Below are 13249 nucleotides of genomic sequence, written 5' to 3'. Positions count from 1 at the left end.
CTTTTTTTAGCCCTAGCTTTAAGGCAACATTTCGAGGCACTTCTGTACCAGCATCGTGATGCTGCAGGTCTCGGGAAAGTGGGGCGCAGTTGGGCAGCACTGTCTCCTCCAGGAGCGACAACTGAGGGGCCCTTGTCCTGCTTTTTGCAGAGCCTTTCCCCCTGCGAGCTCCTCCTCCACCTGTTTTTTCTGACCCGGGGAGAGGACAGCTCAGCCCCGAGCCAAGAGGGTCTCCCCTAGAGAGCATCTCTCAAGGGGATCATTGCACACAATTCACGCGGCTCCTCCTTGGCTCCCGCTTTCGGGAGGAGGCGGTGGGGGGGAGCCTGCTGTGCTCGGCTTTTGTTGTTGTTGTTGAGTCGTTTAGTTGTGTCCGACTCTTCGTGACCCCCTGGACCAGAGCACGCCAGGCCCTCCTGTCTTCCACTGCCTCCCGCAGTTTGGTCAAACTCATGCTGGTAGCTTCGCGAACACTGTCCAACCATCTCGTCCTCTGTCGTCCCCTTCTCCTTGTGCCCTCCATCTTTCCCAACACCAGGGTCTTTTCCAGGGAGTCTTCTCTTCTCATGAGGTGGCCAAAGTACTGGAGCCTCAGCTTCAGGATCTGTCCTTCTAGTGAACACTCAGGGCTGATTTCCTTCAGAATGGAGAGGTTTGATCTTCTTGCAGTCCATGGGACTCTCAAGAGTCTCCTCCAGCACCAGAATTCAAAAGCATCCATTCTTCGGCGTTCAGCCTTCTTTATGGTCCAGCTCTCACTTCCATACATCACTACTGGGAAAACCACAGCTTGAACTATAGGGACCTTTGTAGGCAAGGTGATGTCTCTGCTTTTTAAGAAGCTATCGCTCGACTTAGCAAGGGTTAAAAGGCAACAGCTGGATTCCTAGAGAAGACAGGAAGCAAAGCCAGGGGGCTGGTCCTCCGGACCCCTCCCTCCTTCTCAAGCCCCTGAACGGGGGGGGGGGGGTGTTGCTGTTTTGTCTCTGCGCTGCAGATGCTGCCCCGGTGGCTCCTGCTGGGATCTGGTGAGTCTCCTCTCTCTTGACCCAGAGGGCCCTTGGGGAGAAGGGGGTCCCGGGGCTGCAGGGAGGGGGCTTGCGGGGAGTTCAGCTCATGCGGGGGACCCCAATTTTGGGAGCAGAGGGTCCTGCCAGGGAAGGGCAAGCTCGCAGGAGGGCTCCAACTCTGCGTTGCCTTTGCATTGATGCGCTGCTGCTGGACCCTTTTTTTGGGGGGGTGTCTTTGGGTCAGAGAAAAACGGCCATGCTTACCCACCCAACACATCAGAAGCGCTGGCCTCCTGAATTTGCACGCTGTGCTTTAAGGACTTGACCAGTGCCAGATTATCTATAAGCTAAACAAGCTCTATCTTAGGGCCCCACTCTCTTAGGGCCCCCCCAAAAAATTAAAGGAAAACAACTGGATGTACATTTCCAAAATATAAGATGAAAAACTAATAAAATAAAACCTACACCCAGCAACAGTGTTTTGTCTTGTATAGGCTCCTATGATGTAAGTCATGGTCCCCGCCTGCTAGCCTGCTCCCTAAAATATCCCTAATTTGCTCCTTTCTAGATAAAGGGTGCCTACATTCTGCATGGAGTGGTTGCACTGCAACATGTGCAAATGACTTGAGATACCTATTAAGTCCATAAATTACCATATAACATATATTCCACACACAAAACAGTGACAATTTGTTGTTGACAAAGGACAGCTGGACATATAAAGGGTCCCATTACCTTCAGGAGCTGAGGGCCACATGAAACCTCAATCCGGCCCTGGACTTGACCACAGCCGTAGCTCCAGACCAAAGGAACCCGCTCCGCACACAGACACCACTGGTTTCTGTGCATTTCCCTCAATTAGACAACTTACACTGGGCTCCCAGCACCACAATAAGGCAAGGAAACCCCACTTTCTGAAAGATAGAAATTCACCCCCCAAATTTAGCTGAAGAGATGGTTTTATATAGTTCCAAAAGGTAGTAAAATTGTGGTCCTAAGGATGGAGGGGACCTGACTCCTGGCATGAAGGGAGCAGGAAGGCCATAATCCTCAAGATGGGCCATCACACCCCCAGGATGCCCCTCCCAGCCAGGTGTTGCCAGCCCTGACAAAGGGACCAACTAGGTGTTATCAGATACTCAAGTGGAAAGTCCACCCCAGAGGGGAATGAGGCAAAGAGCAAGAAGAGCAACTAAGCTGTGCCAACATGTAAATACTTTATTCTGCCAGGGTGAGACAGATGTTGTAACGAACAGGGCTATGTCTGGATCTCAAATTTCTACCTGACACTGCACCTTTTTTGTGAAATACCTGTGATGTTTTGATGATGCTGTGTGAAATGTATTGTGGGAAATTTTGGGAACTTTAAAGAACCCCTGCAGCCCCTTGTTCTGGGCTTCTTCCTTTTAATGTTTAACAGACCACTGTATTTTAATATTTTGTTGGAAGCTGCCCAGATTGGATGGGAAAACCCAGCCAGGTGGGCGGGGTATAAATAATAAATTATTGTTATTATTGTTTTGCTTGAGAGTTGGAACCTTGTTGCAACAGTAAATGATCAGGCTTCCTAGCCGCCGTTTTGCTCCAATTTGCCTGGCTGTGATCTCTTGCTTGAACCCGACAGATTCTGAACCACAGCGCTAGACGCTAGCGAAGTTGGGAAACGGTTTAAGTACTGTACTCCAAGATTTGGTACTTATCAAACCCAATTCAGATTTATGGATCAGCCACATATATTAACAGAGGTCCCAAGGGGTCCGTGGCACATTCTGTCAACCGTCCAGGACAGAATATTCACAGACATAACAGTCTATAGCCTTTCATTCAAGGAGCCCTTCGGGGGGTGTTGGAATTCCAGAATCTGAAGGTGGGGCTGTTGAGCTCCATCAATATCTGGAGCTTGGTCACATAGAAAAATGCACTCAGTTTCAGAACAGATATAATGATCCAACAGGGAGCCATACTGAGAGAGGCCACAAATGTCATGATTCTCCTGCAGAGAATGACTTGCGCAGGAATGCGACCCAGAAGACTGCATCCTGGTTTTGCACTGGGACACATTGGATATGGTGGCGCCATTCACATAACAAAAACTCCCACAAAGATATTGACATCTTCAGAGTAGGGGGTCCATGGCTTGGCTTTTGAAAAACAGGGGTGCCCAGTATGTAGCTAATTGGGATCCACTGTGATAGGCAGTTGGAACTATAGTCATCTCGGGTTACAGCCGCTTCAGGTTGCATCTTTTCGGGTTGCAGACCGCTGAAACCCAGAAGTAGCAGAACGGGTTACTTCTGGGTTTGGGCAGTTGTGCATGCGCAGAAGCGCTAAATCGCACTTTGAGCATGTGCAGAAGTGCCGAATCGCAAGCACTTGCGCAGACACGGGTTGTGAACGCTGCGGGTTGCGAACATGCATCCCACACAGATCACATTTGCAACCCGAGCATCCACTGTGCTCTCTGGTGTGCAGCTGGTGACGTTGTAACAAGGAGCATCCCATTGACAAAATGTAGCAGCATCTGCTGGCTGCCTCCCTTTCTGGCTGTGGCACAACAATTTAATTAATTATTATTATTATTATTATTTTATTTATTTATTTTATTTCTATCCTGCCCTATTCCCCATGGTCTCAGGGTGGTTCACATAAAATATCAAATACATTAAAAAACCAAGGCTTGACGGCTGGGGGATTTCTACATTTAAATGGCCGCAGAGCGAGAGGCTGCTTCTGGCAAGTGATAAGGGAAATCGGGGCAGAAGCCTTTATTTAATGGGTAGCCATGGGGCTGGCAGGCAGATCGCCCAGGGAGGTGGGGGGAGCATGGGGGGCTCAGAGGTGACATTCAGATACATTTGTTTACGTGCAGCATGGAAGCGTATAGTGGGCAGTCGAGGAGGGGTGACAAAAACACAAAGCGGGAGGGGGATCCATGCAATGGCCAGTTTTCCTGCAACTGGCGCCGTCCAACACACACCTCCACGCTTCCTTAGGAAACCGGTTTCCTCTTCTGACAGTGTGTCAGTTTTATAGCAGAACAATGTGTTTGCTTTGTAGGATTTCCTAGCACCTCTTAAACCGGACAGAGAGAATTTGGCAGGAGATCAAGGGGTTCCTTCTGATCTCTTGGAGGCTTCCTAAGAACACAGATGGATGCGCAAGACTCAGCAGGAAGAGGCCATGCCATCAGAGCTGGGAGCAGTGGGGGATTCTCGGAAAAAACTGTGCTGAAGATCCTGGGTGAGGAGGACACTCTCCGCTCAGAGGTGCAGAGCCAGCAGTTCATGCAATTCTGCTTCCAGGAGGCCAAAGGACCTCGAGAGGTTTGCAGCCGACTCCACCACCTTTACCATCAATGGCTGAAGCCAGAAAGGCACACGAAAGCTGAGATGCTGGACCTGGTGGTCTTGGAGCAGTTCCTGGCTGTCTTTCCACCGGAGATGGAGAGCTGGGTGAGGGACTGTGGAGCAGAGACCACTTCCCAGGCAGTGGCCCTGGCAGAAGGATTCCTCCTGAGTCAGGCAGTGGAGAAAAAGAAGGTGAAAGGGACTTTTGTATCCCCAAATCCTCTACGAATTGCCCATCCTGAAAGTTTTTATCTCTAACATTCCTTTTCCGATGTTTCTCCACATTCTATGTTCTGAGTCCTTTTTTCTCTTTTAGGGAAGGGATCTCTTTGCAGAAATGGGCCTGGATTCCTCTGAGGCAGAGAAGACTCCATTGGACACCAGAAATTGGCTGCTGGGTAAGGAGGTTTTTCTCTGTTTGGTCACATTTTGTGGATTATGAAACTAATCCATGGGTTCTTTCCATCTTTTGCGTTAAGTACCCCAAAGAGGGAAGATCCATTGGTCCTTTAATCTTTGGGCGGAAGACACTTGGGGCCAAGGAGAAGAGATGTATATTTATGCAACTAAAATATGAAATGGGTACAAAGGTCATAATAATTCATTCAGCAGGGGAGACTTTTTCTAAGGCCCATCTGCAATTGGATATGTAGTGCTCATCCTCTGAGAAAAGCATCTACTCCTGGCTTCCCACTTACCTCTGTCTCTCACAGGTGACCAGATGATGCCAGCAAGACCTCCTCTTCCATCTATTCCTGGTGGTGAAGGAGAAGCAACGGCTGTGGAAGCAGCTCAGGTAGAGGTAGGGGGCCCTGTGGGGAAGGGGGCTGAGGGGTGGGGCAGCCAGACCCAAACAAATCTCTCTCCTCCTCTTAGCAAATCTGCACTGAACAAAGGCTGAAAATGCCATTTGAGAAGGTTAATGTGCAGAGAGTAAAGAACAGGCTCCTTGCTGTAACTTGAATGTCACTGAAATTATTTCATTCCCTCCTTGAAGCTGGCTTTAGGGCATCCGAAAGGTTTTCCCCAGAAGAGCCCTTTGGGAGAGGAAAACGGGAATCCTTTCATCTGGCAAATGGGAATGCTTGCTCAGCCAGAAGGATCTAAAGCACAAAATGTGGAGTTCCACCTGTTTACACAAAGTTTAATATTCATCATTAAATAATAATAAAAATAAAATAAAAATAATAAAATAATAAAAATAAAACACACAATAAAAGAATTCAATCAAGATGTTAAAAGAAGAATCCATAATTAAAATGAGCAGCAAAACAATCCCATGAAAACAACACAGTAATGTGCAGGAGATAATACTATGCTGTCTAAGAGAAGCATCTTTTTCTTTTTCTTTCAGGGTCCTCTGTGCTTTGAAGATGTCACAGTTCATTTCACAGAGGAGGAGTGGACATTGCTGGATCCTGACCAGAGAGCTTTACACCAAGAAGTCATGGAGGAGAATCATGACATTGTGGCCTCTCTCGGTATGGCTCCCGGTTGGATCATTATATCCGTTTTGAAATTCAGCCCATATCTCTACGTGACCAAGCTCCAGATATTGATGGAGCTCGACAGCAGCACCTACAGATTCTGGAATTCCAACACCTCCAGAGGTCACCTTGAACTGGCTTTAGACTATAGACTATTATCTGCAAATATTCTTCCTCCAATTATGTGTTTTTAAACAATGAGCTGGCTCATCTGAACTTTCCAGGCCTTTTGAAATGATGGATTTAGTTTGGGGATGGAAGTTGTAGCAGCTTCTGTCAGGTTTTTTTTATGGAGCAGATTCCATGATTGGGCAAAAGAAATCCATTCCAGGAGAGAGCCAGGCTTTTCAAATCTCCGGTTCCCATCAATATGTCAGTTTATGTCAGTCAACAAAGGCAGTGAACCCTGTAGTAAGACCTCATATCTAACTTCCATCAGTTCTTCCATTAATTAGTATGGTTCAATAATGGAGGTCTCCATTTGTGCCTGAAGCTCTCATTCATTTCTCTCTTTGTTGCAGGCAGTGATAAATTGGAAATTGAGAACAGAGGAGACCATGACAAGATCCATACACTGGAGAAGCCGTATCAATATTTGGAGTGTGGAAAGAGCTTCTGTAAGAGCAGCCCTCTCACTTCCCAACAAAGAATTCACAGCAGGGAGAAACTATATCAGTGCTTGGAGTGTGGAAAGACCTTCCTTCGGAACTCGCATCTCACAGCCCATCAGAGCGTTCACACAGGGAAGAAACCCCATCAGTGCATGGAATGTGGGAAAAGCTTCAGTCAAAGGTCCCATTACACATGCCATCAAAGAATTCATACAGGGGAGAAACCCTACCAGTGTTTGGAATGTGGAAAGAGCTTTGGTCGGAAGTACAGTCTCACTTCCCATGAAAGAATTCATACAGGGGAGAAACCACATCAGTGCCTGGAATGTGGAAAGAGTTTAACCAGAAAGAAATATCTCACAGCCCATCAAAGAATTCATACAGGGGAGAAATCCTATCAGTGCATGGAATGTGGAAAGAGCTTCAGTAAGAGAGCCCATTTCACATCCCATCAGAGAATTCATACAGGGGAGAAACCCTACCAGTGCTTGGAATGTGGAAAGAGCTTTCGTCTCAGACACAGTCTCACTTCCCATCAAAGAATTCATACAGAGAAGAAACTACATCAATGCCTGGAATGTGGGAAGATTTTCACCGTGAAGAAAAGTCTCGCTTCCCATCAGAGGGTTCATACAGGAGAGAAACCCTACCAGTGCTTGGAATGTGGGATGAGCTTCGCATGGAAGGACAGATTCACTGCCCATCAAAGCATTCACACAGGGGAGAAACCGTATCTGTGTGCAGAATGCGGAAAGAGCTTCTGTCACAGGGCCCATTTCACTTCCCATCAGAGAATCCACACTGGGGAGAAGCCCTACCAGTGCTTGGAATGCGGAAAGAGCTTCAGTCGGAAAGACAGTCTCACTTCCCACCAAAGAATCCATACAGGAGAGAAACCACACCAGTGCTTCGTATGTGGAAAGAGCTTCAGTCAGAGGTCCAATCTCACTTCCCACCAAAGAACTCACAGTGGGGAGAAACCGTATCAGTGTTTGGAATGTGGGAAGAGCTTCCGGAAGAGGGCCAATCTAATTTCCCATCAAAAAAAACTCACAGCAGCCAAAATTGGAAGGGACCCTCATAATGATGTAGTGCAACCTCTGCTTAAAAGCCTCCCAGGAAGTAAAGGCCACCATCCGCCAAAGGAATCTGTTCCACTGTGGAAGAGCTCTTGCCAACTGAAGAGTCAGCTACAATAGTAAAGAAACAGCGGTTTTAATGCACTATATACATGCAACACCAGGTGGTGCCAGAGAGCAGGAAACTTAACAATGCGATTTTCCATAGAGATTTCTTTCTTTTGTTATAACTATCTTCACAGTGTTTTTTTCCCCTGTGTTTAGATCCACCGTCACAGTTCTTTCTGATGTTTTGTTGGAATCTCCTTTCGCGTAATTTGACACCATGGGTTCAGGTCCTAGTTTCTGGAGCAGGGCAAAACAAGCTTGCTCCATCTTCCATGTGACATCCTTTTAGATATTTGAAGATGGCCATAATATCTCTTCTCAGTCTCCTCTTTTCCAGCCTAACATGCCCAACACCCTCCCCAGTTCCTCAAAGGCTAGCATCCCAGACCCTTGATCATCTTGGTTGCCCTTCTTGGCACATGTTCCAGCTTATAAACATACTTCTTAAATTGCGGGACACATTACTCCAGGTGTGGTCTGACCAAGGCAGAAAAGAGCAGAAAACTATGATTTCCCTTAACGGGGACATTAAACTTCTGCTGATGCAACTTAGAATAGCATTACCTCTCTAAAGGGACTCTCGGAAAGTGTGTGCGCGCCTGTTACATTTGTGTGCAATGTTCTGGTCTTTTTATCTAAAGTTCTGTTCACATGTATCAAAGTAATTTATTTAATAATGGTAAGTTCAGCTTAATAGGAGATTTAAGGTAATGTTAGCCAGGGAGGAGGAGTTTGGAAGGTTGGGCTGATTTCTGATTGATTGAGTTTGAAAGAGGGGTTTAATAACTAAGTAGTCATAAAAAATAAATAAAATATTGAAAAACACAACAAAACTAAACAATTTCCACACAAATCACAAGAAGATCTAATGTAAATATACAGAAAGCCAGCAGGACCCCCCCCAACACACTAAGCCCAGCAGAGCTGCCATTAAGAATGGGCAGTCAGGCTTCTCCCAGCAAACAGTCAGAGGCCCAGAGTTTGGAGCCCAGAATATCCTGGTTGTGTCTGAGACTCTTTGTTTTGTAGGGAGGGCTTTACATGAGTCCCTTCTTGGCTATGCACACATACGCACACATGCAACCCAATTCAAAATCAGGGACAGGTCAGCTGGAGATCCATTTTTTAAATTCTTATCATCCTTTAGTGCCACAAGCGCCATGACCCTCCCGCCTCGCAGGGCATCCACAAGATGGATTACTGTGTTTTAATATTTTGTTGGAGCCGCCCAGAGTGGCTGGGGAAGCCCAGCCAGATGGGGTATAAATAATAAATTATTATTATTATTACAAACACCCGGATAATAATAATAATAATAATTTATTACTTATATCCCACCCCTCTGACTGGGTTGCTCCAGCCACCCTGGGCGGCTTCCAGCATAATAAAAGCACAGCAAAAATGTCAAACGCTAAAAACTTCCCGCAAGGCCAAAGCTTCATAGGCCAAATCCCCCACAATATTATTAAATGTCGGCCAAACACATTTCCGCCTGAAGGTCTCCCATCTTCTGTCAACTAAGAGAACATCAGAGAAGCTCCTCCTGGCAGATCCATCGACTTTGACTCTTTGGAGGAAGAAGGGCAAAACATCTCATATTAAACCTCCAAATAAAGTATTATGATTTTACACAGGGAAGAGGAAGATCTTGTACAAACGATGTGAGTGGTATTAGAGAGTTTCTTGTGATGGGTCATCTTGCAGAAGAGCGATCCGTGGTGGCAAAGGGCTTCAACCGCCTGGCAGGATGCGCTGCTTTTCCCCTAGACTCTTCTAAGCCCGCTGGGCTGATAACTGCAGCCAGCGCAGGGGATGGGCAGCGGAGCCAGCAGGAAGGCTAAGGAAAACTCAGTGCAAACACAGAATCTAGCTGGAAGGGACCCGAGGGGTCGTCTAGTTCTACTGCCTGCAATGCAGGAATCTGATGCTCACCATAAAACTTGAATCCACAACCCTGAGATTAAGAGTCATGCTTTACCGACTGAGCTATGCCAGCTCAGGCGAAAGTCAGTTTTAAACTTGTATGGATTCCTTCACCAAAGTTTTGCATGCGGAGAAAAACCAGAGTCACAGGCAGGCAGGTGGCGTCTGATGAGCATCCCTGGAGAAGGATAGAGAAGCTTCTCTCAGGATGGCCTGCCCAGCTGCCCTTTTTGCATTAGAAGGAAATGATGCCACAGATTGCTAAAAGGATTGGCTGCACAGCTCACAGGGGCGGTTTCAATAAGTCAATCAAAAGCATTTTCAGTGTATTAAACCAGGGGTTTCCAGCCAGTGTCCCTCCTTAGAGGCTAAAAAAGCAGCTATAAAAAACTTTTTATAGATGTTTAGGGTCTATTAATCAATTTAACTCTCAGACTTTGATAAATGAATGGAATAAAGAACTAATGGCCCCATCTCAATTAAACAATGGGGAAATGTTCCAGCCTCCATTTCTAATGTGTCATTAAACAATGCCTCATACAACAAACTACATCATGATGTATTAGTGATGTAGTTTTTGGGGGGGTGTAGCATGGGGGGTTAGCAGCTGATAAAAGTTTGGGTTCTCTCTTGTTCGGGGCTTCCATCTTGTTCCACCTGGTGGCAGGTGGGAGTCCTGTCGTGACAGTCTTCAACAAAGACCAAGCCTACTGGCTGCTCTTTTGCTCTCCTCTTCCTGGCTGGTCTCCTTGTTTCTTGTCCAAAGGAGCCCTCAGATTTCTCTGTTAACATCAGGATGCATCATCAAGACAGATATGCCACAGAAAGGGTGTGGTCTCAGGTAGAACCTGGGACCCAAGCATGCCCCTGTCAATCAAATACGGTCTTTCACATGTACTCCCAAAGGAAAGTATTTAATATCTCCGGTCATGACTCCTTGGGTGTATCTTGCCCGGCAGACGTGACTGTACATCTCGGGGATTATGGTGGGCTCACTGACCCCTCTCCTAATACCTCACTTCCCTGGGCCCTAAATGCCATTGGCACTGAGAAGACTGATGCCACGAGGGATTTCTTATGAATTTCTAAAGTTTTCCCATTAAGCCAGAACATAGATACGTTTATCAGCGAATTGCTACATTTGGTATTGACACTGTCTCTGTTTTCCTTTGTTGGAGAGAGACCAGCTCCCTTGCAGATACCATGCCTTTGTTTCTTTCTCTTGACACTAGAGATTTTGCGTCACGGGTGAAAGGCAGGGAATGTGCGCGAGTGAATGGTCTGGTGATGCGCAGCGGAGACTCTTTGTCTTGTCCTCGTGGTGTGGAGAGGCAAGGCTCGTGGGGGGGGGAGGTCTCCCACCCCCCCTTCCCAATTCCCGGTAACAGTGGCAGCACCGCCGCCTGCAGGAGGGAGGCCCATAGTTTAACGATGCACTATGGTTTTTGGCAGAGGTTGGGGGCTTCAGCTGGGGATTCTCGAGCTGTGATTCGTGCGCTGCGGGCGATTGGTGACTTGGGGGGGGGGCTGTTCCAACTCTTCCATTCCCGGATCCTCCGAGGGGTTTTCCTGCTTCTTGTACAGCCTTTCCTCCTGCAAGTTGCTCCTCCTGTTTCTGGGCCAGGGAGGGCGAAGCTCAGCCCCCAGCGTCCCCCCCAAATAAGGCTCCTGCGCTCGAGAGGGAGAAAGGAGGGAGCTGGCTGCGCTCGGCTTGCCAAGGGTTAAAAGGAACCGAGCTGGATTCCTATAGGAGACAGGAAGTCAAGGCGGGGGGGGGGGTCAGGTCCTCCAGAGCAAAAGCCCCTCCCTCCCCAGTCTTTTCCTGCGAGGAAGGGGTGCTTTTGTCTCTCTCTGCGAATGCTGCCTCCGTGAAGCCGGCTGGGACCCCGGTGAGTTCCCCCCCCCCGATGGTGCCCTGGGGAGAAGGGGAGTCCGGGGCTGCAGGGAGAGGGTGGGGGGCTGCTCAGCTCATGGGGGGGCACCCCAAGTCAGGACACGGAGGGTCTTGCCGGGGAGGGGCGACTTCGCAGGAGGACGGCAGCTCTGCGCTTCCTTTGCGTGGATGTGCTGTTGGATCCTTGGCGGAGGGTCTTGGCGTCAAGGATAAAGACATGGGGGGGGGGATCCTATTCAGATTTTTGCATCTCAGTCGCGTTTATTGATAGAGTTTGTAGCCGGAGGGAAACATTCGGACATGAAGTACACGCTAAAACCTCAAATTTGAGCGATGCAATAATAAAATAAAGACTTTGGGCAGATTGAAGGCGGATAAAAGAAAGTCCGTCCGTCCTGCGATGTGGACTAAATAAAACCTTTGGAACTCGTTCCCGTAAGAGACAGAAATGGGCACCAGCTGAGGGCGAGGCCAGTTGGTGGAGCGGGAGGAGAGGGCGGGGGGGGGCTCCTGTGCTCTGTCTCCCCGTCGGAGGCTGCAAGGCTACAGAGTCCCAGTTGCAGCAGGCGGGGAAAGTGGCTCTTGCGCCCCAGTCCTGCTGGTGGGCTTCCCATATGGGGCCCCTGGTTGGCCCCTGTGGGAAGAGGAGGCTGGACGCAAGAGGGGCCCCTTTGGCCTGATCCTGCAGGGCTCCTCTTCTCTTCTGGTGCTGAGCTCCTCCAGATGCAAGTGGGCCCTCCATTCTCCTTCCGTCAGAGGCAAAGCTTTCCCCACCCACCCATGAAGCAGACAGGACTGCTATCCAGACTTCTGGCTGACACGGGTGTGTCTGTTCAGACATGCAACCCCTCCAATGTTCAGAGGATATTTTGAGACTGAACAGAAAGCCCTGCGGAGAACCTTAGCTGTGATTCCTGCACTACCAGGGCACTGGGCTGATTCATCTCCCAGAAAGATCAACAGTTCCCTCCACATTTTGCATGCTTACTTTCCCTCTAGGAGGGCTGGAGACTTGCTTCTCATTATTCTTCTTCTCTTTCCTTTTTATATAAGCCTCATACAAATTTCAAGAAATGGAACATTAAAGGCTTACCTCCCCCTGGGGCTGTATAATTAAGCCATATGTTGATTCAACAAGCTGGTCTCTAGGCAGAATAAAAACTTTTGCCGGGTTTCAGGGGTGGCGGCCAAAGGCAGGGGACTATCTCGGGTGTCGAAGGTTGCCGTCCAGCCATTTTGGCTGACTTCAGCGGGATTTCAAAGGGCTTTAGAAGAGCCTCAAAGGAAGGGAGGATCAATAAACCTCATAGTCTGGGTGGAGGTGCAGTCCAGAGCTGGCTTTCCCAAGACTCATATATGCTTCTTAGCAGAACCCTTTTCTTCTCCTGACAATGTGTCAGTTTTGTAACACAACCATGTTTTTGTATTGTAGAAATTGCTATTACCTCTAATTCGGACAGAGAGAACTTGGCAGAAGACAAGAGGGATTCCTTCATCTCTCTTGGAGGCTTCCTGAAAGCACAGATGGATGAGCAAGACTCAGCTGGCCCTGAAACCGGAAGAGGCCATGCCATCAAAACTGAGAGCAGTGGGGGATTCTGGGAAAACTATGTGCAGAAGATTATGGGTGAGGAGGACACCCTCCACGCAGATGTGAAGAACCAGCAGTTCATGCAATTCTGCTTCCAGGAGGCCAAAGGACCTCGAGAGGTTTGCAGCCGACTCCACCACCTTTACCATCAATGGCTGAAGCCAGAAAGGCACACAAAAGCTGAGATGCTGGATCTAGT

General features: G+C 48.2%; 1 protein-coding gene across 1 annotated transcript in view; it reads left to right on the top strand.

Annotated features, from left to right (window-relative positions):
- Nucleotides 1-925: 925 nt before the first annotated feature.
- Nucleotides 926-13249, top strand: part of LOC128422463 (zinc finger protein 420-like) — an 18666-nt gene continuing 6342 nt past the window's right edge. The window contains exons 1-6 of the mRNA XM_053406526.1: nt 926-1028; nt 4068-4549; nt 4674-4755; nt 5071-5153; nt 5712-5838; nt 6366-7498. Of these exons, the coding sequence (XP_053262501.1) occupies nt 4160-4549; nt 4674-4755; nt 5071-5153; nt 5712-5838; nt 6366-7498 (1815 nt within the window). The 5' untranslated portion in view covers nt 926-1028; nt 4068-4159. The remainder of the gene's footprint in view (nt 1029-4067; nt 4550-4673; nt 4756-5070; nt 5154-5711; nt 5839-6365; nt 7499-13249) is intronic.

Source organism: Podarcis raffonei, chromosome 10, assembly GCF_027172205.1.
Source record: "Podarcis raffonei isolate rPodRaf1 chromosome 10, rPodRaf1.pri, whole genome shotgun sequence".
Lineage (NCBI taxonomy): Eukaryota > Metazoa > Chordata > Lepidosauria > Squamata > Lacertidae > Podarcis > Podarcis raffonei.
The sequence above is the reverse complement of the archived record's forward strand: the minus strand, read 5'-3'. Positions and strand labels throughout refer to the sequence as shown.